This window comes from Phasianus colchicus, chromosome 4, assembly GCF_987193195.1.
Source record: "Phasianus colchicus chromosome 4, bPhaCol1.hap1.1, whole genome shotgun sequence".
NCBI lineage: Eukaryota > Metazoa > Chordata > Aves > Galliformes > Phasianidae > Phasianus > Phasianus colchicus.
This window is the reverse complement of record NC_143439.1, coordinates 7,851,696-7,873,647: the sequence shown is the minus strand read 5'-3', so window position 1 is coordinate 7,873,647 and position 21,952 is coordinate 7,851,696. Positions and strand designations below refer to the sequence as shown.

Here is a 21,952-nt window from a genome sequence, read left to right as displayed (position 1 = left end):
AACAGTATTAACAACAACAAGCCCCAAAGCAAAAAGTGGGTTAATTAATTCTACATCTTGTTCCTCTTTCCATAGAGAATGATGTAGGTCTCTATGAACATTGCTTTTAGATCACTTTATTGACTATTCTCTGTATGGTCATTTATTTTAAAGGACTGATGTCACATTTGGCATTATATCAGCTGACATATTGTAGACATTTTCTTCCAGAAATGGCTTTTTAAGGCTGAGTGCAAGAGGTTAAGATGCCTGATAGAAACTAACTTTATGACAGCAATGTTCTTCTATGTCCATACAACAGTCTTAATAATTTTAAATTAGCATGAAGTGAATATCTCCACATATAATATGTGTGTGTATGTATACATATGCTGTAATTCACAGACTAAAAAAGGAAAATAATACCTACATTTAAATGATTCTAATTAGTGATGTGCGTTCAAGGGAAAGGATAATTGTAATCAAATTATTTTTAAATATAATAAATACTTTTCTCCATTAGATCACATAGACAAACATTCCAGACTAAAACCCAAAGTTCACTAGCTGTGGATTTTTATCTTTTGGTTTGTTAGAGTTCCGAAAGCGAGTGTTGCATTCATTTTGTAAATGCACTCCTATAGAACAGATAGCAGTGTGTAGCCGAGTGATCCCCAAAAATAATATGAGGAAAAAAAAACTGTTAGAAATGTGATGTGTTTTGAAAATCGCCAGGTAGGTGTCGTCAGTACCATTTATTAACAATAAATTAACATTAACAATACTTTATGTTCTCGCATTTGTTACTATTTCTTCCTTACCAAATTCTTATAGAAATCCTTGAGGACTTAAACACACACAAGGTCTGATAAAGTTTAGCTCTAGAAGCGTTGTTTTTGTTTACATCTATCCGTAAGGATAGGCAGATACGTGCTAGGGCTAACTGAAATAATGGCTGTGAATCTCTGACTGTTATCTTCTGAAGTTACTAAGTCATAAACAGGCAATTTACCACAAGAACGTGTGTCCAAGAATTAATGGCAAAATGACATACCCTTCTGTTGTACTTGGTAAGAACTGTATTTGTAATCACCGTGCAACGCGTGCACAACAAGCCATCTCTCAGCTAATATGTAATGAGGATGCTTAACAAATACCAGCATCGCTTATAATAAGCAACGGTCAGGCCATCTGTGTACGGAGCACGTCCAAAATGCGCTGACAAACCTTTTGGCATCTGGGACAATTTTATAGCACCTTCTAGGAAGGAAGGTCTAACCTTCTCTCCAGGTACTGTAACCTGCTGCTATTGGTGAGAAGCAGTTTTTACACTGACCATGTTCTCCGGCTGCTTTTAGTGTCGCTTCAGGATGTGTCGATCCAAGGGGGTTACGCACAAATCGTCGCCGGCGCCGCAAGTCATCTTCCCAGTAGTCAAGGCGCCAGAACTCACGAGGACGACTACAATGAAACAGAGGAGCCACATATGTTAGCAATTATCAAACAGCATGGTAGCACTGAATTTCTGCATAAAGCTCTCCTTGTTTGCGCTGCCTTTTTTTTTTTTTCTTCTTTTTTAACCTCCCCCCTTTCTGCAATCTTTTACTTAGGTATGTCCTTGAAAATAACAATATCACCTTCCAGTCTAAGGAACTCCTTTCCCTTTTTTCTTGGAAGGTGAAATGAGCACTAAATACATCATTTTGAAATGAATTGCTGACAGTGTGATCAGTTTCCCCACACTCTAGTGGCATGTGCTCCGATTTCAGCCTCATTTCAGCCTCAGCAGGGCACCTTTCTCAGTGACTGCATTTATAAACCAGAATAGGGAAAAGGCTATTATAAATATGGTATAGCATTACCTATATTAATCAAAGTCTGTCCCCCTTCATTTTTCTTCCTAATTTGTGCCTTTTTGCACAAGGTCAGTAAATCATACCATGAATTCTTGGTCCAGAAAGTGTTAACTTTAATGAATACCTCAGTTACATGGTTATGTATGTGATAATAAAATATTACTCTGTTTAGATGTGCAGGAATTTAATTAAAATAATCTCCTAAAATATTCATTACATTTAGCCCCTGAGGCTTAGAACAACACAAGAAAATGCATTTCTTTTCCATTTACTGTTTTTAAATAAACCATTCCAGAAGAGGGAAATAGCAATCTATTTCCAAGCAAATCAGATTGGATTTCTGCTTTATGTAGTTGCGTTTTTACATTTAATTAAAAACTACATGTTATGATGTGTAATAATTGCTATATTGAAGGCATACCTTTAAAAATTACATCTAGAAAAGGTTATATCAAATTCATTATATTCCACTGTATGCTCCAAATATATGTAGATCTTTTTAATATGGTCATATATAAGTGCCAGTTACTATCTCGTTAGATGATCGTGACTGAACGCCACTGTAAAACAATATTTTAGCCTAGAAAAGATACCAAGAAAACCCCACGATTTCAGGAATAGCAAAATAAACAAACAAAAAACGCCTGACACACAGAATAGGCATGATAGGTTTATAGCCTGAAAACCTGTATGCTCAAGTTATAAAATACTGGCTTTGTTTGTTAACGTAACTAGTACTAAAACAATAACTGGCAATGTACATATATTCCATCCCTGGTCCAGGAGCTAATAGAAAGTACAGCTGTCAACACTGACAAATGAATAGCCATAACTAATTTACAGATCCCAATGTTAAAAATACCTGATATCTATATTCCTAGTTTTGAGATCTAAAGGCAGAAATTAGTTTTATTTAACATACACCCAGTTTCAAATGCACCCAGTAACAAAAGCCACAACCATTTGCACAGCCTTCCTTTTAAACACAATTCCTAGATATTTAAAAGCTGACAAAATAATCCTATTAAAAAAAAAAAAAAAAAAAAAAGTCTATTCCTGTATTCAGCTTTGTTAAATTTGTGCCTTTTTCTAACATCAAGGAAAAGACAGTGCTTTTCTTCATCATCCTGGTTTCCTAATTTCAGAAAAATACTGAAGTATTTGCAGCAAATAGCTCAACATCTTATATTTGCACTTTGTGTGTTACAATCACGCTACAATTTGAGTGCTTTGGTTATAAAATCTAGTGGTTTTGGAATAATTAACCAAACAAAGCAGCACAAAACACAGGAAGATTCAAAGCTCGATTAATAACTTAAAATTCTCCTTTAGCCATTATAGAAAAAAGGCAGAACGCAGCTGGCTATGTGCATGCCTTTGATAGTCGGAGAGCATGGATAGGCACTTCATCATTCTGCCTACCTACATTTATCTGTTAAAATTATTATCAAATATCAGCCAGGATGCAGTCGTGAATCACAGACTGCTCCTCGTCTTCAGGGGAATGATACAATGAGGGTCTATTCATCAGTATGGCAATCGGCACAAGTAATTAGTTCCCTAGACTGAGATCTCCTACAAAGCTTATTTCAGTCAGCACCACAAACATATGACAATGAAAAGCTAATGGAAGCTGCTAAAATTTGTTAACCTCTTCTGCCATCAATCCTTCTGGTATTCTGTGCCACAGTATTATGCAAAGATGGTAAATTATTAATTTGTCATTCATCTATCTTTCTACAGTTTTGATAGAATAAAGTGTTGTCAGCCTTCCGGATAATAATTTAAATTATACTGTATTACAATACTATGTTAAAATTATTAGAAAAATAGGAGAGTATGATCAAAATACTATCCTGAAACATAATACATCTTTAGTCCCATACCTTTACTTTGCATTCACCATATGAAATTTACGTCGGATTCCTTGTTCTTCACCAGTTCAATGACTATTCACAGTTTACAACATACCAACCACTCAACTGCTTATTTGTGTATTTATAACCATTCGCAACCACTGTGTGATGAAAGCAAAAAATTGTTCTCTTTACAGATAGACAAATACCCAACCAAAAAAAAAAAAAAAAAAAACCTGTACAGCCAAAAGTAAACACCTACTGTCTAATTCTTAAAAATGAGCCACATCTAAGAGCAGCTACTGGGACAAACGTGCATTAGTAGCAACGTAAGCCAGTAAATCAGAACAACTCACTCACAGGTACGACCAACAAACTGCTCCAGCCCCATCCCCAAGCAGGAATGCTATAACATGCCTTTACACCTCTACAGCCAGGGGGAGACAGACGTAAATATTGCTCTGACTTGGCTACAGTTTGCTAGCTGAAAGACAGAAGCATAATGAAGCAAAGGGCCAAGTAACTGAATTTTGAGATCAGTCTAGTGCTGTTAACCAAGGGGTTTTTGTTGTTTGATTTAACAACAGAAGCTTTTGGCCCTGCAGTAAAGGCTGCCATATGGACTAAAGGTGCTATATGGACTGGATCAATGAACATAAGTACTCAATTAGTGTAAGTGCAAGAGCAACGTTCCTCAGGGGACTGGGGATTTATGAATTATAAATCGTATGATTTGCATGGATTTGTCAGGGGCCTCACTAACATGATACACAGTAATTGGTGGCTCCTTAGTAACAATATTGAATGAATAAAAGCAATACTTTTATATTAAATGTCTTATTCAAATACAAATACCATTACACTGCTTTCTTCTCAAATAGTTCTCCAAACTGCCAGCTGAGCGCTCAGATTTAAGATAAAACTTTCTTCTCAACTCCCATTTAGCTAAGTAGATAGTTAAAACTGTACGGATTAGATGAAATACACAGTGATCAATATAACCTTTATGACAGGATTTAGAGCATATAATGTAAAGGAAAAGGATGCTTCACTGTCGTCAAAGGGAAAAAGTTTACATGCCAACATATCTTAATTCCAAGAACAAGATCAGGAAACCTATTTTCTTTACCGCTTTCAAAGATTAATCCAATTGGAAACAAAGCATACCAACTGGCCTGCTAGCTTTATTATGGTATTACAAGAAATGTATTTTAGGCTTGAGAATAACCTTGAGGTCCTCATATCCAAAGGAGACTTAAATTGAATCTAAGCAGTACAAGCACAGAGCAATGAAGATCACGCTATTGCTAAAGAATTACTTCTTGTAATGTTTTATGCATTGTATATTTCAAGATATTCTGTTATTTTTTATGTCCATAGAAAAGAATCAGTCAGTATGCCAGTATGCCAGTGGGGATACAAAAAGTATTCTACAAGGTGGGGAAAAGGACAGAAACAGTAAACCTACACAAGCAACAGTATGAGAGGTCTTGGGGCTGTGTTTTGGCCAACAGCTAATCAAGAATGGATTTTAGCATGCCAAAGAAGCACCCAACCAGATCTCTATATTAGTAAAGTATTTAGAAAAGGAGCACAAAAAGAGAACCAAAGAAAAGGAAAGAAAGGTGAAAGCAGCACAACTTTACAGAAAATACCCGCAGAGGCAGAGATTAAAACCAAATTTTTAAAGATAAATAGTTCTTGCTCTGGTGCATGGTAATTATTCCCATTAAGTGCAGATATAAAACATCAGCCAAAGTGAATTTTGTACTGCTAGAAATTATTTCATGGATGCACTCAGAAGCCAAGGCTGTTACCAGACCACAGAATGAGAACACAGATGGTAATCATGCAGCAAGTGTAGCACCCCATTCTCATGCATGAAGATACCAAGGTAAATTTCCACATGAGAGACTTTTCATTCATAGAGTTTCATTGGAACTCTAACTGTAGAGTCAGGTAGGTAAGTCAATCTGCAAACCCAATCAATCCTTAGGCTCTCCACTAAGGCCATCATGGGACAATCAGTCAGTAATGCCAATTTAAGAGGGGTAACACAGATCTGAGCTAAATTAGTTTCATACACAACCGAACACAGAGTGGCAACACTGCTTATCCATCAGGGGCCACATTACAGATTTGGAAAGAAATGTGGGAGAAAAAGCATTCTGAAATTTCCTCTATTTCTAACCACATGCCTGCCAAAGCTTCTGGTTTTAAGGGATTCAAATCTTTGGGTGCCATGGCTCATCAAATAGCTCACGCACAATATCAGGTGCTACTTCTAAATTAAGTAGGAGTAGGAAATACGAATGCCCCAATTTTTAAGAAAAGAAATGCTGGGTTATTATAACTTTGGTCAGTAACTTTTCTTACTCTATATCTAGGTAACTTAATCTTTCATGTGAAACACTTCATGAACTCAAACCAGACATTTGCTGCATGATATGTAAAAAATTTTTTCCGAAAAAAGCAATAGGTATTCACGTTCAACTGTCAACACAAAGATAAAAGAGATGAAGTTCTAGAAAGAACTGCAGAAATCTTGAAAGAATACTGCTAGCAGACCGTAAGGCATCAAATGCAACGTGCCTGCATTGATGTATCTGCTTTATCTTGAATACAGAAATCCACTGCATTTTCATGCAGCTGCTCATCTAGAATATTAAACTCAAATGTCTTGCTTTTTGCCTTTCAAAATACAGTGCAACATATCTTTATCCAAGCCACTTGATAAAATGAGATCTCAGAAATCAAGTAAAACATTTCCTGAAACCCTTCACCGCTCTCTTAATAAGCTTTCACAACTCATGATTTTTTAAAAAAGTTACACAACAGTACATTAATAAATTTAGATGTGTCTAAATGTGATTCGGAAGATTTTTTTTGTGTACAAACACCATTAACAGTTTGTAATGTGATCAAAAATGTCTAACATTTCAGAAAACAGAACACTGAGCTTCACACTGGTAAAGCATGGCCCTGTAGACGTAGCTTGAAAAGGAAGTTCTCAGCAACAGCATCAAATTCAGCATCTCATTCAGAATTCCCACAAACCAGTGTCTTTGATGCCATCCACTAAACCTAAGCAGAGAATAAAACTTAACCAATGCAGTAGGAAAAAGACTGCTTTACAGTAAATCAGGTACAGGATCTGATTCACAGCATTGCCTGCATTAGCAAAGCACACAGGAAAAGGTTTGGTTAGTATTAAGCCAGTTGCCAGTAAAATATTATTTGGCCAGCTATCCTCTATCTCACTGTGTGTATTCCATAGCACTTTGCTGATAACGTATCCACTTCAGAATATTAAAGATTAATTAACTTCTGGCAAATGCCTTGAGATCCTTGGAAATACTACCTACATTACCTATATTTTCTTCAACAGCAAGACCAGAAAGAAGATCACATTCACACAAACATCGGTGGGGCTCTGCCATAAACTCAATCATAGTAACAATCTATGATTATTAAGTTTGAACGCTTTCATTCTGTTTTACAATTTGTAGTCTATTTACATTGCAGCGTAGTCAGCAACTACATAACTAAAAATGAGGCAAAGAAAGGCACAGGTGAGACGAAGGAAAGAATGAAGGAGAGGATGCCTTCCAACTCAGAATATTCTATGATTCTATGATTGAGAATGTATTTAATACTAAGAAAGACATACCATATAACATTACTGCAACATGGCAGAGTCTGCCTTCTCATGTTATCTCTCATTTTTCTCCTACTCAGACATTCATATTCAGTAGTTTCAGAAGAAAGATTTCCTCAAATGGAAGTAATCAGATCCCTCAAGCAAAAGACATCATACATAGGACAGGCTCTTAAGCCCTTCCTACAGTTACTGCTGTAGTGACAGCAACTGGTCATAACAAAAGGCCAAGACCAGTGCGTAAAACTTCTCTGATATAATATTGATAATGCATAATATTAATGCAATCTATTTAGATTAGCATAGTCTACCTGCTTCTCCTAACTCTTCTCCAAGACAACATTTGACTCTGTCTAGGAAGGATTTTCCAAAAGTTATCTCGCCTTCATAAGTATTTCAGTGCTACCAAAATATGTGTTTTTTTTTCCCAGTGCTTTCAGGAGAGGAAGTAGTCCCGTTCTTTTGCACATCTTTCAGAAGAAATAGATGTGCAAAGTAGGGTGTGAGCTTCAGGCACAATGTTTGCATGGAATGAGCACAAAACTGTTACTCTGGGGACCTTTGTACAGTTGTAAGAGACCTTGGTACATTTTAAACCTTACGTGCTTCCACTGTAAAGAAAAAAAAAATGGAGATGTCAGCAAGGGAAGCATGCCCTACTAGATGTTTCGTGTTATTTCCACAGATAAACAAAACAGCACAAACAGCACAGATCTGTAATTCTGAGATTTGCATTTTAAAAATTGCTACAAATGCTGTTTGAGGTCTTTAATACGGTAAACAGTCATGATATTATCTCTGTCTGAGCCATCCGTTAGACAATGCAGCCACAACTCCCTGCCCAGGCCTCCCAGATTCTGTCCTTTGAATTATACTCCAAATCCACTCCCCTTTAACTAGTGTATGCAAAACAAAAGAGAAGGAACAATGCCAATTTCAGATATCACAAAGGCTTTTTTCTGCATTGACAAGCTTTGAACCTCTCATATTAAAAGCAAACTAGAAAGAAATATTGACAATAAATGTTTCAGTCCTTTACAGATTATAAAAGCACCACGTCACGATAAAGACAAGCCCACCTTTCAGGTGTCACTGTCCTAGGTGATGATGTTTTTAACTTCCAGTTTAAAAACAGCTCTGTTTATGTATGAGTTTATGTATTCTCTTCTTTGATCTTTATTAACCCTTTGGTGGCCACTCACAGCTGCAGCTTTTTTGGAGACAGCATTCTTTGAAGTGCTGGCATTCCTGTGCATGCTGATACTTCAAAGAGGGCCCACTTAAATACACGATGCAGCACCAATCATGTGCGCTGCGACCACTATCTTATCTTGGACTGATCTTATTTTGATCACTAAAATAAAGCTACACTTTTAAAGACAGTTATCTTGCAACGCTGTTCAATTCTGCTGGTATTTCTATCAAGATTAATCATGAATTAACCAAAAATTACTCTATTTCTCTGTAAGTATTAAGTTAACATCAAACCTTTCTGTTGGTTCTGAGTAAGGTTAGTTCAAACATGATTCAGGCATGGAAGAAAGAACACATCACAAATTTGTAAACAAATGCTTTGACTCAGCTGCTCAAAGGTCTTCCCAGATGTCTCACATCCTACACCTGATCACAGTCAGCAAGTTTTAATTTGTTTTTCAAAATAACGTGAGTTCATTCAGATCCCACAAACTGTTCCAAAAGAAGGCACACTTTTATTTTTTGATGCTTTTTCTGATAATGCAGAAATTTAGTCTGTAGTAACCAGCAACCCACCCTTACAAAAAATGAACAACAGTGCACAACAACATGGGTCAGAGGATATATTTATATATGGTAAAGCAGCTAGATAAAGCTTTATCCACTTCCTTCAACATTTCTACCAGCTCTGACGCTTTCACCACAAGCACACAGACAGAAAGGATCTATATCTTAGCACACAAATAATTCATCACAGAACATACAATGATTCTGCAACGTACAGTGAAATATTATAACTCAGATTAATTCTTTTCAGTAGCTTGTAATTTCAGACAACAACCCTTCACCACGTCTGTACACACAGACCAACTTTTCACCAAAACATTTCATTTGTCAGTTGTTCTGAACCCAAAAGTATTAAGCACACGAACTAGAGTAAAGCATTTTTAAAAAATCTTAGCATAAACTGGTCTCAAACTTTTCAGCTACACTGCCATTACTTCTAAAAGAAACAGGATGAAATCACATTCCCACATATCTGCACTTTTAAGAGCTGTGGCTAACCTACATCCTTTTCTTTTATGACTTTCTTAACAGCTGGATACTTCTCTCACTTCTGTAAAAATGTATCAGTGCACTCATCCAATTCAGCAATTACTTTTCTGCTGTATGCTCTTGTAACACAAGTTCAAATTATTATTTTTTAAGGGTCCTATGCCAGAAAAGTCTAAACTAATCATATTATCCCTCACAAAAATTTTCTCAATTTTTTTCAAAGTAAGTTGAAATTAATATATAGTAACTAAATTAATTCTGCAATTCAACATACATGAAAGAGAGGAATAGAAAAGACGGCAAGTGACTTAGGTACAACATCTGTAGCATTCCAGTCCAGAATAAACCTATGTGAGGTCTGTTAAAGATCACTTTTCTTCAAATCAGCCTGCCAAAACATTTTCCATTCAGGAAAGAGGAACATATTGGTCCCCGTGATTGGAACGATACTCTCCAAATTGTGAGAGATAAAGCAACTTTGGCCTGCTTACACATGTCATTTATTTTGTTGGTTCTTTTTAACCTGGAATAATAAACAAAAGAAAGTTGTCTCTGGAGTCCTTAAATGACGAGATATACATATTTCATTTATTTCATGGACAGAATTTGAGTGCATCTTGGGAGATAGGAAAAGCCTCCTTTAAGCTCTTGCTTAATCACAAATTAATTTGAACACACTTGCCACTCTGCTTTGAAGTTTACCATGGGCCACAGGTCTGAAGTCTGCCACATGTTTAACTACTGTTAAAACAATATTTTAGAAAAAGTGTTATCAATTTAGATTGCAGGGTAGGACACTAATATCTCACAGACCATCCAAATTCAAAACTTCCATGCATTTCCTCTACTCTCTGTACTGGAATGATGACATAAATAAAATCCAAGCTTGTGTAATTTTAAAAGCAAACAAATAAAAACAACAACAAAAAAAGCACCAGCATTCCAGCATGATTTCAAGGCTAACACATCTGCCAAAGCTTTAATTCAAGATTTAAAATCCTGAGGCAGGCAAGAATCTGGGAAATGACTTCATCGGGTGATGATTGCAGGAACATATGTAAGAAAGATTTCAAGCAACTGCAAACATTGTATAGCTCTGAGAGACAGGAAACAATAAGTACAAACCAGCAAGACCACTAGAAGCATACCGAGTAAGACTCCTAACTGTTAGCATAATACCATAGCATGGTCAGGAAGCGACAATAGGACCAAAAACCCTTACAAATGTTTAACTTATTAACTATATTTCTCATTTACAAGTCTTGCAAAGGGCATCTAAAAATAAAAACACACCACCAAATTATTATTTTTCAGGCCACACAGAGCAAATGGTATTTAGCCAAGGTTTAAATGAAGGAAAGAGTAACTTGAAAACCTTATTTTCTGTTAGACTGTTGTCACACTGTACATGGTCAACGAAGTGGAAGGTTGGCAGTTAGCACACATGGCAAGGAGACAAGTTGCTCTATCACACCACCAGCAAGGGAAGATGCTGCCCAGGAGTAGCCCCTTGCGAGGCAGCAGCCTCTGCAGGTGCAGAGCCCATGAAAACCAGGCAAAAAACTGCACCTGTGCTCTACTATTGAGAGTAGAGAAGCAGTGTGGCAGTCCAGTCAGATGAGACAGGTGTTCACAAGATTGAGAGCTGATGTGTGAACTTCTGTTTGGAAACATGGAAGTACGTATCTGGGGTGAATGTCAAGAAGGTAGAAAGGCATTCTATAGCCAGTTTTTCTGCTCAGCTGTCATCTAGCATTTAGATAATTCAAGTACTACTTCATTTGTGATCTCTGAGTTCTAATTTGACCTTGCCTAAATATCTGCAGCTTTAATCTCCCACGCTACTGAAGCCATGACCTACAGACAGCCAAGGGTCAGAAAGGGTCTGAAGGCAGTAGCCAGCTCCTTCTGAAAATCACAGTTATCCCATAGCTATATTAATGAAAGGCAAGTGCAGAAGCCATTCTTAGTAGTGTTAGGAGTGTTACTAAAGGGTTACTTGCAGAAAAGCACATATCCTTTACACTTTACACTCAAAACTAACAGCATTAGCATTTAATCTATCATTCAGGAACAGAATTGGTAACAAAGGTTGTTAGAGCTTAGATGCAACAAAACAGGAAATGTTTCCTACTTCATTTCAGTGAACTTAAAATAAGCACACCAGCCCCTGCCCCTTTGTCAGCATCCTTAGAGATACACGCTAGAAGACAATGCCATTTTTTCTTCAGTGATGCTATTACCTCTCCTGACAAGGTTTCCAACTTTTCTCTCTACAGCCAACTACTCCTTTATGTGTCCTTTTAGGACAAACTTACCAGCCTTCTGAGCAACCAGGGTTAAAGTCAAACGTATTAAAAAAAATTTAAAAAAAAAAAAAAAAATTAAAGAACACAGTGTTCTCAACACAAAGCAGTTCTTCTCAACATGGCACCTCATCATGGAGAAGAAGGATGTAGACAGCTGTCATTCACAACTGGAAACAAAAGCTCCATGCAGCAAACAATCCCTGTCCCACATCCCCTCAAGATGACTGAAGCATTTCCCTACCGAAGGGGAGAATGGAGCAATGTGGGTTAACACAATGGAGTGCATCCAACCACATCACTACAGCAGCACCCCAAACAGTCTGAGGCTGCCTGTCCCTCCCTCCCAAAGGATAGACATGATGGCACCTGTTGGACAAGAGCCCCGAAATGGCTGCATCTTTTCTCACCAAAAGGCCAGCCTCAAATTCTGCATCAAAAATGTCAGTAGAAGCTTAAGGTAAGAATAAGCTGAGCGTCTATGACTTCTCCCTTAATACTGTGCCAGTTCCTGGCTACTTCCAGCTCAGTAGAGCCTTACGTGGCTTGTCTACTACCACTATCTTCTTCCTTCTTATGAGCCTCTCCTCCAAGTATGCACCCAGAATGGAGAAGCAGACTTCAAACAAATGCAAGTATCAGTGGCCCCAACCCTCAGGGTCAGAGCACAGATATGTGGAAGAATTAGTACTGTGGAAAACAGCACGCTGGGACTATTCTAATTTCTTTTATAATAACATCATTTAGGCTTCATAGCAAGGAAGTTTTAAGAGGCCTGGGGAAACCTTAGTTTCTAGACTACATAATTCCAACTTGTATGTATAAATGAAGGACATGTACAGTATGTGATACTGTTAGAGTTTATGGAAAACAACTGAAAAGAGCAATCCATTAGGTAGTAAAAAAAGCCCCTAACAAAACTATAAATTGCATATTGAAAATCCAGGATGTGAACATGAGAGCAGAACTCTTAAGTGCCATACAATTCTCCATATTGTTATTATTATTATTTTTAGAGTTGTTGATTCCTGATTTAGGTAAATTCTCCAGAGAATTTTATTTTTATTTAAGACCATATTGCTGTTAAATTATCATGCATAAATTTAGAAGTATAATTTAGGTATACTGCACCACAATGCATTTTTTCTTCCTTGAACATGACCTTCTTCCCACATGCATAAACTATATGTATAATTATCTGTAAAGCCACATCTTTCTCCATTATTCAGCTTTAGAAATAATCACGTGTCATGTTAAACTAAGCTAATTTCTCATTTCAATAGCTTAAGAAGAAAAATTAAAGAGCTCAAACATTTTGATGTAGTAATATAATACGAGGTTTCCAAGAAACCTTGTTCACAGAGTTTGTTACCTTCACCAGAGAATTTGTTTGTTTCCCCTGAAGGGGTATAGGAAAAATAAAATAAAAAATCATGAACAAATCAGTTTTCTTTTTTTAAAGCAATTCATAATTTTTAGTTTAGATTGTTTCAAATACTGAACGTACACAGAGCAACTCAGTAAAACATTTTTTCAACAAAAAATTAAAAATACAGTAAAGAAAACAATGGTAAAAGGACTCAAAATCTGATCTTTTGCTACAGCTTCTCAAGGTCACCAGGATTCATTTTCAGTATCACGCACCATTAACATTTACTTTGTTGTACCAGTCACTAAGAGGGATAGAGAATATGGCTTTCACAAGAGGGATGGCTTTCATCTGGACTTTCACCCTCTTTATAGGGAATAACTTTGCTAAACTTTGGAAATGAAATACATGTGTGAAGCGATAGGGGAAAGCAGCAAATCACAGCAATAGCTACGGATTACTTACCAAACTATATGATAGAAATAACCAATCTTTGATACTAATCACTGCAAGATGGTATTTTCCCAAGGAAAAAAAAAAATCCAGTGAGGGAAGAGGCCAGAAAGAACAGAAACAGCCTGACAATTATCACAGAAAGATTACAAAACGCCATGTGGGATTTGAGATAAAGAACTTAAGGTATTACTTTACTAAATTTTAAGCACTTGGAACAAAATTTTGTAACTCAAAATTAGCTATGTTAGGAGAATTTTAATTTTTTTACACGGAAGCTAGTGCCTAAAGTATTTACTGTATCATTTCTGTGCAAAGTTGCCAAATGAAGCCATGGTGATGGCCACATTTGCCATCACTGTTTGCATACAACCATTAGAGGCCTGCAAATAGCAAAACGCCTTTGAAGATGCTGCCCATTCTTTCCACGATCCTTTCCAGACATCCCCATATCACAGGCCAAGACTGTGACTTTGTGTGCATCAAACTCACAGAGAACAGTCTTAGTTCATATCCATGACAAATACACACATTTCCACAGATCAACTAAGCAAAATTTCAGAATATCATCTTTAAAAAAAACAGTCCAAGCTTTCTCTGACGACACTACTCTAGACAGATTGAGATGCACTGGGAGAAATACATTTCAGTTATCTTTCTACACTGCTCTCTCCACATTCATTGCAACGTAAGCATCACAATGGAGGAAATTATTTCATCCAAATAAAGAACAGACAAAATGCCTTTGTTGCTGAGGCAGTAAAGAAAGCATCTAGATATAGAAGTCACTGAAGATAAAAACGTGAGAGTTGAGAAGCCACATGGAGGGATTACGCTAACATGATCTGCTAGTGATCAAGAAAGGAGAGTTGGGAATCAGTAGGAGATAAGGTAGAGTAGAATGGGGATGCCATAAAACCAGGTCTGCTTAGGACAAAAACTTGGGGAAAGCAAATGGGAAATCTGATGTAGTATGAATGGTGACAGAAATTGCAGGCAGACAACAGCATAAAGTGGAGAAACAGAGAGGGTGACAGGCAGAGGAAGGAAAATGAGAGAGAATATTTCTCCATCTAATTAAGGACTGTACCATGGTACACACAAGTAATGGGGCTTACTAGAACATTAAAGGTGATTCTTACGCTATTGCTACCTAAAAACAGGACCTCAATCTTAATACTATCCTACATTATCAGTCTGGTGTTCATTCAGTGTTTTTCAGAAAAGGAGATAGGAAGCAGAGCATTTATCTAACACATACTGGTACCACTTCCAAAACTTCTCTATCATGAAGTAATCTCGCAGTTGCTCAATAAAACAGCAAAGATTTCAATCCTGCAGGTCATTTTTCATAACAAATGTCTCAACTGCCCTATCATTTCCCCCATAAAACTGAGAAGAATAAATACCTCTCCAATCTAGAATCACATCTTAGCATCCTCAGCAGGAGTAGCAACAGCATCATGAAAGTTATCAAATGAATCCTTCCAAAACTGTCAACATTTTAATGATGTTAAGATTCCGTAGGTGACAACAGGTAACACTGTGCCTTTTCATGTTTTAATCATGAGCTTGCCAACACGTTCCGGCACATAATGAAGTAAGGCAGTGCTGGAAAAACATGCTCAAGAACACATAGTGCAGAAATTGCCGAACGCTTTAAAATGACAATGAGGGCCATAAAGCACATTAGTATAAAACTGAAAAAAAAAAAGAAAAAAAAAAGCTCCTGGCTCCCAGTTTTGATAAAGCCTCTCTTTCAGCTGCTCTTTAAATGAAAATCTCTCAAATACTTATAAATAACGTTTGCTCTGAAAGTAATGCCTTCTATTTTATTTAGTCTGCTAGCAAAGACGTGTCACTGAATTCCTCCATGCAGAAAAAAATGGTACCCACTGACATTCACTGATGCTTGCTGAATATTTATGGAGACGAAAAAGTGGATGTGAGCACAGTGAGGCAGTGGGTGGTGACAGTGGGTCATCTCTGCTGGTGCAGATTTTTATGAGCACAGCATGCAGGCTCTTGTACATCACTGGTGAAAATGCTAATGGTAGTGACTATGTTGAAAAAGAATGTTTTGTAGCTGACAATTTGTTCTACCAAACAGTGTTGTTGTGTTCTTTGTATCTATTGTAGTTTGCATAAAAATAAATAGGAGGCATTACTTTCAGAATGACCTATGCATAAGGATGCATCAAAGACTAATAAACACTGAAGTTGGAAAATACACTTTCTTTATTTTATTCTTTAAAAGAATAACTATTTATTTTACACTTTAAAAGCCTAGGATCAAAAAATGATTGCCTCACTAAGGCAGAGTGAGTACTCATGAAAACAATTTGCTGTGTTCATAACTTCAATAATACTATTTCAGTAATCAAACTTTAATGTTATTTAGAACCAGAGGTCATAAGAGATGCATAATAAAACCCACAGGTAGAAATGGCATGATAACTCCATCATGCATTGCTTTGTTTTGTTTTATATATGGAATGATATATTTAAAAAGTAAAAATATTTTTGTATTTCTAGCAGTATCATACAGTGAAATAACATTTTTGCCATAAATGCAATATTACCCACCAGCATATGCTTTGTGTTTCTAAGTATCATTAATGAGGAAGTTGCCTTAAAGCCCATTCATGTAAAGGGTCAATATTCCTAGACCTGACACACAAAAGGACTTCTAAAATCAAGCTTGTCATTTTTTTTGTTTATTTTATATCTATTTTTTGCTCTTGTTCAACCTCCTTTGAAGTTAGTCTTCAAAGCTTCAATATCAATTGGAATGCGGCATTAAGGATTTTACGACACTATGCTACTTAAACTTTTATTGTTTTGTTGAGAAATCATAATCAGAAGGATTAAGCTCTTGTATTTGGCTTTTTTTTTTCTCTTTTTATATCTTTTTGCAATTTACTCTTTTTTCTTCCAAACCCACTGTGCCATAAATCTGCAGCATACCCTCTTAGTCTTTGCACACAGACAAAATAATGCAGTTTACACTAAAACATGCTCAAGAAAAAAAATTAACATTCTTTATCATTTTCTAGCAGAGACGGTTAATACTCCCAGGCTACATTAATAGAATCTTTCTGCCATTGTAGAAAGTTTGATAGCACTCTTATTTCAACGTCTGAATTTTTCTCCTTTTTTGACAAAGACAAATGATTGCCATCAATCAAGATCCAATCGGGTATACACAGAGTCAAGCAAATGCATCACTCTTTACTGGTTTTCCTGCTATTTGTGCAGGCTTTGCTCCATATTATTTTATAGAATGATCAAAAAAAGCAGCCATAAGATAGATCATTCACACCCACCGTAAAATTAACTTTCATGAATAATGAGAGTTTTAAACCTCAGATAATGTATATGTTATACAGAAGATATTGCTGGAGTTCATTTCTGGCTAGAGATTATGTAAATGATACTATATGACCTTTTTCATTACAAACAGGACATGCAAAACACATATTATTTCATACATCATTCTAAAGCAAGTCAGTACCTAAAGGAGAATCATTTATAATGTTCATGGTGAAGTGCTAAGGTTGCAAGAAAATGATATAAAGTACTCACAATATTTTCGACCACTCCTTCCCCTTAACCTGTTACTTATGTTTATGTGGACACACTAGAAGTACCAAAAATATGTTTATCTCCTTGCTTTTTCTTTATAAAAAAATAAGTAATTTCTTCCTTGATCTGAAGACTAAACCACACTGATAATAACTTGTCAATCAAGGGTAACAATGTCAAATTAATAGTAATATAGAGCTATATTCACACAATGACTGAATAAGTTGTTCAATGTTTTATGTAAAATAGTATTTAAAATAAATCACTTTCCTTATGCTATTTCTTACTACTGAACAATAAGCTAAGTAAAGTTAAATTGCTTAAAGATTTCCCAAAGATAAAAAGGTACCATTCACCGAAGGCTAGACAGTAGATTCACATATGGAATCAATGACAAACTCTATGAAAGATCCAGCCAACCAAGCTGTGCTCAGAGAGCAGTGCTTCAGACTTCTCTTTTTTTACACCAACGAAGAACAAGTAGAGTGCGTAATGTGTTTTAAATTTAGAGACTTACACAACCCGTAAGTATTTAAGGGCCTACATCAAAACAGCTAAATAAATACACTAATACAAATATGTAAGTAATAATTTATATGATATACAGTATATATTTTAATATCATGCAGTCAAAGAAATGCCTACTCCAAAACATCAAGTTACACTGACCACTATTTTCGCGTCGCATCTACATGGCCATGTTAAACATCTTAACTGCTCTTCGTTCTCACTACTGATTTCAAACATTCTTTTTACAATTTCTGTCATCTAATTCCATATTCTTCCAAGAGAGAGGTTCACTGGCTTCCGCTGCTCTACTGCACATCACATTTTTTTTTACTGCTGATCCACAAGGAAGGTGTGGATTTAGTTATATTCCTAACTTACTTCACATTGTGGTACCAGTACACTGTGGTACTTCATACTGTGAAACACAGTGGCACTGCCTCAAGTTGTGCCAAGGGAGATTCACACTGGACATTAGGAAATGCTACTTCTTCAAAAGAGTGGTCAGGTGCTGGAATGGGCTGCCCAGGAAGGTGGTGCAGTCACCGACCCTGGAGGTGTTCAAGGAACCTTTAGACTCCGCATTGAGGGACATGATTTAGTGAGAACTATTGGTGATGGGTGGATGGTTGGACTGGATGATTTTGTAGGTCTTTTCCAACCTTGGTGTTCTATGATTATATGATTCATTTCTCCAATATAAATATACTAGTAACAACTCTTGTCCTTAAATCTCCAGTCTTTCGCTGCCATAGATTATTCTCCTTGCTATCTGGGTGGGCAATCCCTCTTTATTGCTGAGAGATACCTGAAGGAACACGAGGGAAAAGAAGGCTGGAAAAGGACACTTCTACGTCTTCAGAGAAGAGCAACGTACTTTGGAACCAAATGATACCGGGCATCACATTTGAATTAAGTTTCTCACATATCATTCTTCACTGATGCCATACTTTCTCAACTTCTCAGGACCAAATAAGAAACACTGGACTCTAAACTGGGGGACTGCTAAAAATGCAGAGCACTTAAACTCAATAGTTACTTTACTCCTTGACAAGTATTTAATGGCCAGCTGCTTTGAAAATCTGTCAGAGACCACTTCTTAATCTCTCCTGTGCTGCCTTTTGTACTTTGGGAATAAATGCACATAACTGTAAAAAGGTGCTCTGAAAATTTGCCAAGTCAGATACTGTAACATAAGAACTACAGAAAAGCTCATGGTCTTTTGTATTAATTATAGTACATGGATCTATTTCACAGTTAGAAGCAAAATAAAAGTTACTTTAAAATCAGAAGACAATTTTAACATAGCAAGGAGAAGCTCAACTACAGACAGCAATTCAAGTGCCAACAACTTTTGCATAGTTGCTTAGTGGTTGTTGCTCTTTGCACTAAATGAGACAATGGTCCTGAAAACAAGATCATGAAATCCTCTGATGAAGAACTTCATAATAATATATATATATACACAATATATATATACAATATATATTATATACACAATATATATACAAGACCAAAATATGGTTGAATGTGTAACACACACTCTGACAGTGTAAAGGTGGAAAATAACAGAAACAAGCTGTCATTTGGGAAATTATGGACAATCTAGATTTTGTAGAAATAATCAGAACAATTTTATTCAATGTTTTTAAGATTATAGCATTATAACCCTATGTGGAAATAATTTTCCTTTCTCCAGTTCCCTCAAAGGTCGTTAAGTACTTACTGTGATACAAGTATCCTTCACCCTTTTCTAAAGCCCTTGCTCTCATCAGCCACAGTGCTCTCCCTTTCCAGAGGCCCCTGCGCTTTCTACCCCCATTTTACATCCCCCATTCTTCTATTGGTCATGAGCCCTTCTGGACATCTTCAAATCCATTCCCACCAACAGGTGAATGCTTTTACACACACTCCGTTTCCTGTTTTTCTTGCCATTTCATTCCACCCCACTCTTAAAATCTAAAACTCTTCAGTAGTAGAATAAGTGTACCACAGAAATACAGTAATTCAGGCTGTCACTGACTAGTTTCCTATTTGCCTGCTACTGGGTCATTTGAAGCCAATGTATATGCTAAACAAACACCAGGAGCTCTACATACCACTCATTTTCCCCTCTCCAGTTTCCTAATTAACCCTGAAATATTAGTGTTCTAAGCGCTCAGGTTATCATGCTTCCCCATAAAGCAATTTCAGCCGACTACCAGAGCTGCCTTTGAATTCATGGTAACATCATTTACCCAGACCAACACTGCCCCAAGGACAAATCCAGGGGAAGAAATTTTTTCAGTGTAAAACAGGAAACTGTCTTCAGTGCAAGACCTAAGCTAATCAGAAGCCCTAAGTTACAGATCTAATAGCCAGAACTGCATACGTATTGTAAATGTATTGTTGTGAAGAAAATGATCTTTTCAGAAGTCTTTTTTAATCCTTCTCCCAACCATGTTCCAAATATGAGTAAGCCTCCAAAACCATGTTTGCATAAAGCACAGGCATAAATTGGATATTGCAACACCCAGCACCTACCCTGTTTGCATCAGCTAGAGTAAATGCAAATACCACCTCAAAGAGGGAGAAATTAATCATTTCCTTATGCTCCAGCACCCTAAAACCTTAAAGACATCTTTCTGACCATGCTCTAATAGACTGAATGTTTCATTCTATTTAATATTATTTTGTAATATTATGCCACTGTGTAATTTTCTTAGAAAAGATTATGCAGAATTTGCCTTGTGTGTAAACACTAAGTCACTACAATAAGAGAAAAATAAAAATAACTGGTTTTGTATTTTGTCTTTAGATTGCATAAAAACAACCTGCTCTTCAGTTTGAGCTGATAAAGGCGTCAGATATTCTAATTCAAGATAAAAACATGTTATGTTAGATTTAGAAGCACAGTTCTCTGAAACAAATTAACGATGTCATGAAATGACAATGTGCTTGAATCCACGCTTTGTTATTTCTTTTTTTTTTTTTTGTTAGCCTTGCCTTCTGCTGTTTAAGGAAAAGAACTTGCACTGTCATCAATTTTGTTCAAATAGAGAAACTGAGAAGCCTCCCAAGCACAATCTGAATGCAGAAATAATTTACACGGTTAAGGTAAATTATAACATGCTTGCAGGATTAACTGAGGGCAAAAGTTACCTTAGGCATGGATACAGGCATGAGAGTTCAACGTCTGGCTTGTTCTTTGACCTAAACAACTTCTAGATTGATGTCTAACAGCACATTCTGCCATACAGTAAAACCAGAAGTTTATATTTCTCAATACTTCCTTGTTTACATATCCCAGATTTTTGAGCAAACAGAAGATATGTAATGATTTAATCCCTAAAACACTTTTCAAATGGCACTATGTGTATATCATGTAATTGAATCAATAAATTTTCATGGCTCAGTGTTTACCTTTTGCTGCAGAATAAATCGTAGTATAAGAACTGGTTACAGCCATTATACTGCTAATGTGGCAAATACTATAGAGTCAGTTTGAGTAAACTCTACAGGGTTACAAGGTCAAAATAAAAGACTGCATAATTTATCAGATCAGGCAAATCATTTTGAAAGTACAGAGTTAAGTGAGGCATTAGCTTGAGATTACCGTCTTTCATGAATAAAGGTTAGAATCAATGTTTATTCAGTCATACTATAGATGGCATGTCCTGTATAAACTTCATTCATTTAAAGAAATCCTTCTTGACACTGTCACTATTTACAACACTTGAACATAAGTAATGCATACCGTTCTTTTAGGATTACTATCCCAAATCATCTAACATTGTTGATCTTACAAAATACCAAGTCCTAGATTTTCAAAAAAATACCTCAAGTAACACCGTACCTTTCAGTAATGAGAATAGTTTTTACTTCCACAATGCTTGTTGACAATTTAGTCACAAAAATAGCATGACACAACCTGTCTACATAATAGAAAATTGCTAAAATATGCTGTGGTACCTTTTCATGGCACATGAATAAAGAAAAAAATAAAGAAAACAACACTAGGGCAACTCAAAAACCATGATGTTCTATGGTTTAAGATTCGTGGGGTTTTTTTTGTTTGTTTGGTTTTTGCAAAATATTACTACAAATCTTAATTTCTGACCACTTTTTACTTTTGGCCTTTATGCTATAACATT

The 21,952-nt window shown here is 36.3% G+C and overlaps 1 protein-coding gene across 7 annotated transcripts in view; it reads right to left on the bottom strand.

The window, feature by feature from the left end:
• The window catches only part of LRBA (LPS responsive beige-like anchor protein), a 370,588-nt gene that overhangs the window by 179,714 nt on the left and 168,922 nt on the right, over positions 1 to 21,952 (bottom strand). For all 7 annotated transcript variants that reach the window (XM_031588887.2, XM_090138536.1, XM_031588890.2 and 4 more), the window contains one exon: positions 1,316 to 1,440. In XM_031588887.2, coding sequence (XP_031444747.2) covers positions 1,316 to 1,440 — 125 coding nt within the window. The remainder of the gene's footprint in view (positions 1 to 1,315; positions 1,441 to 21,952) is intronic.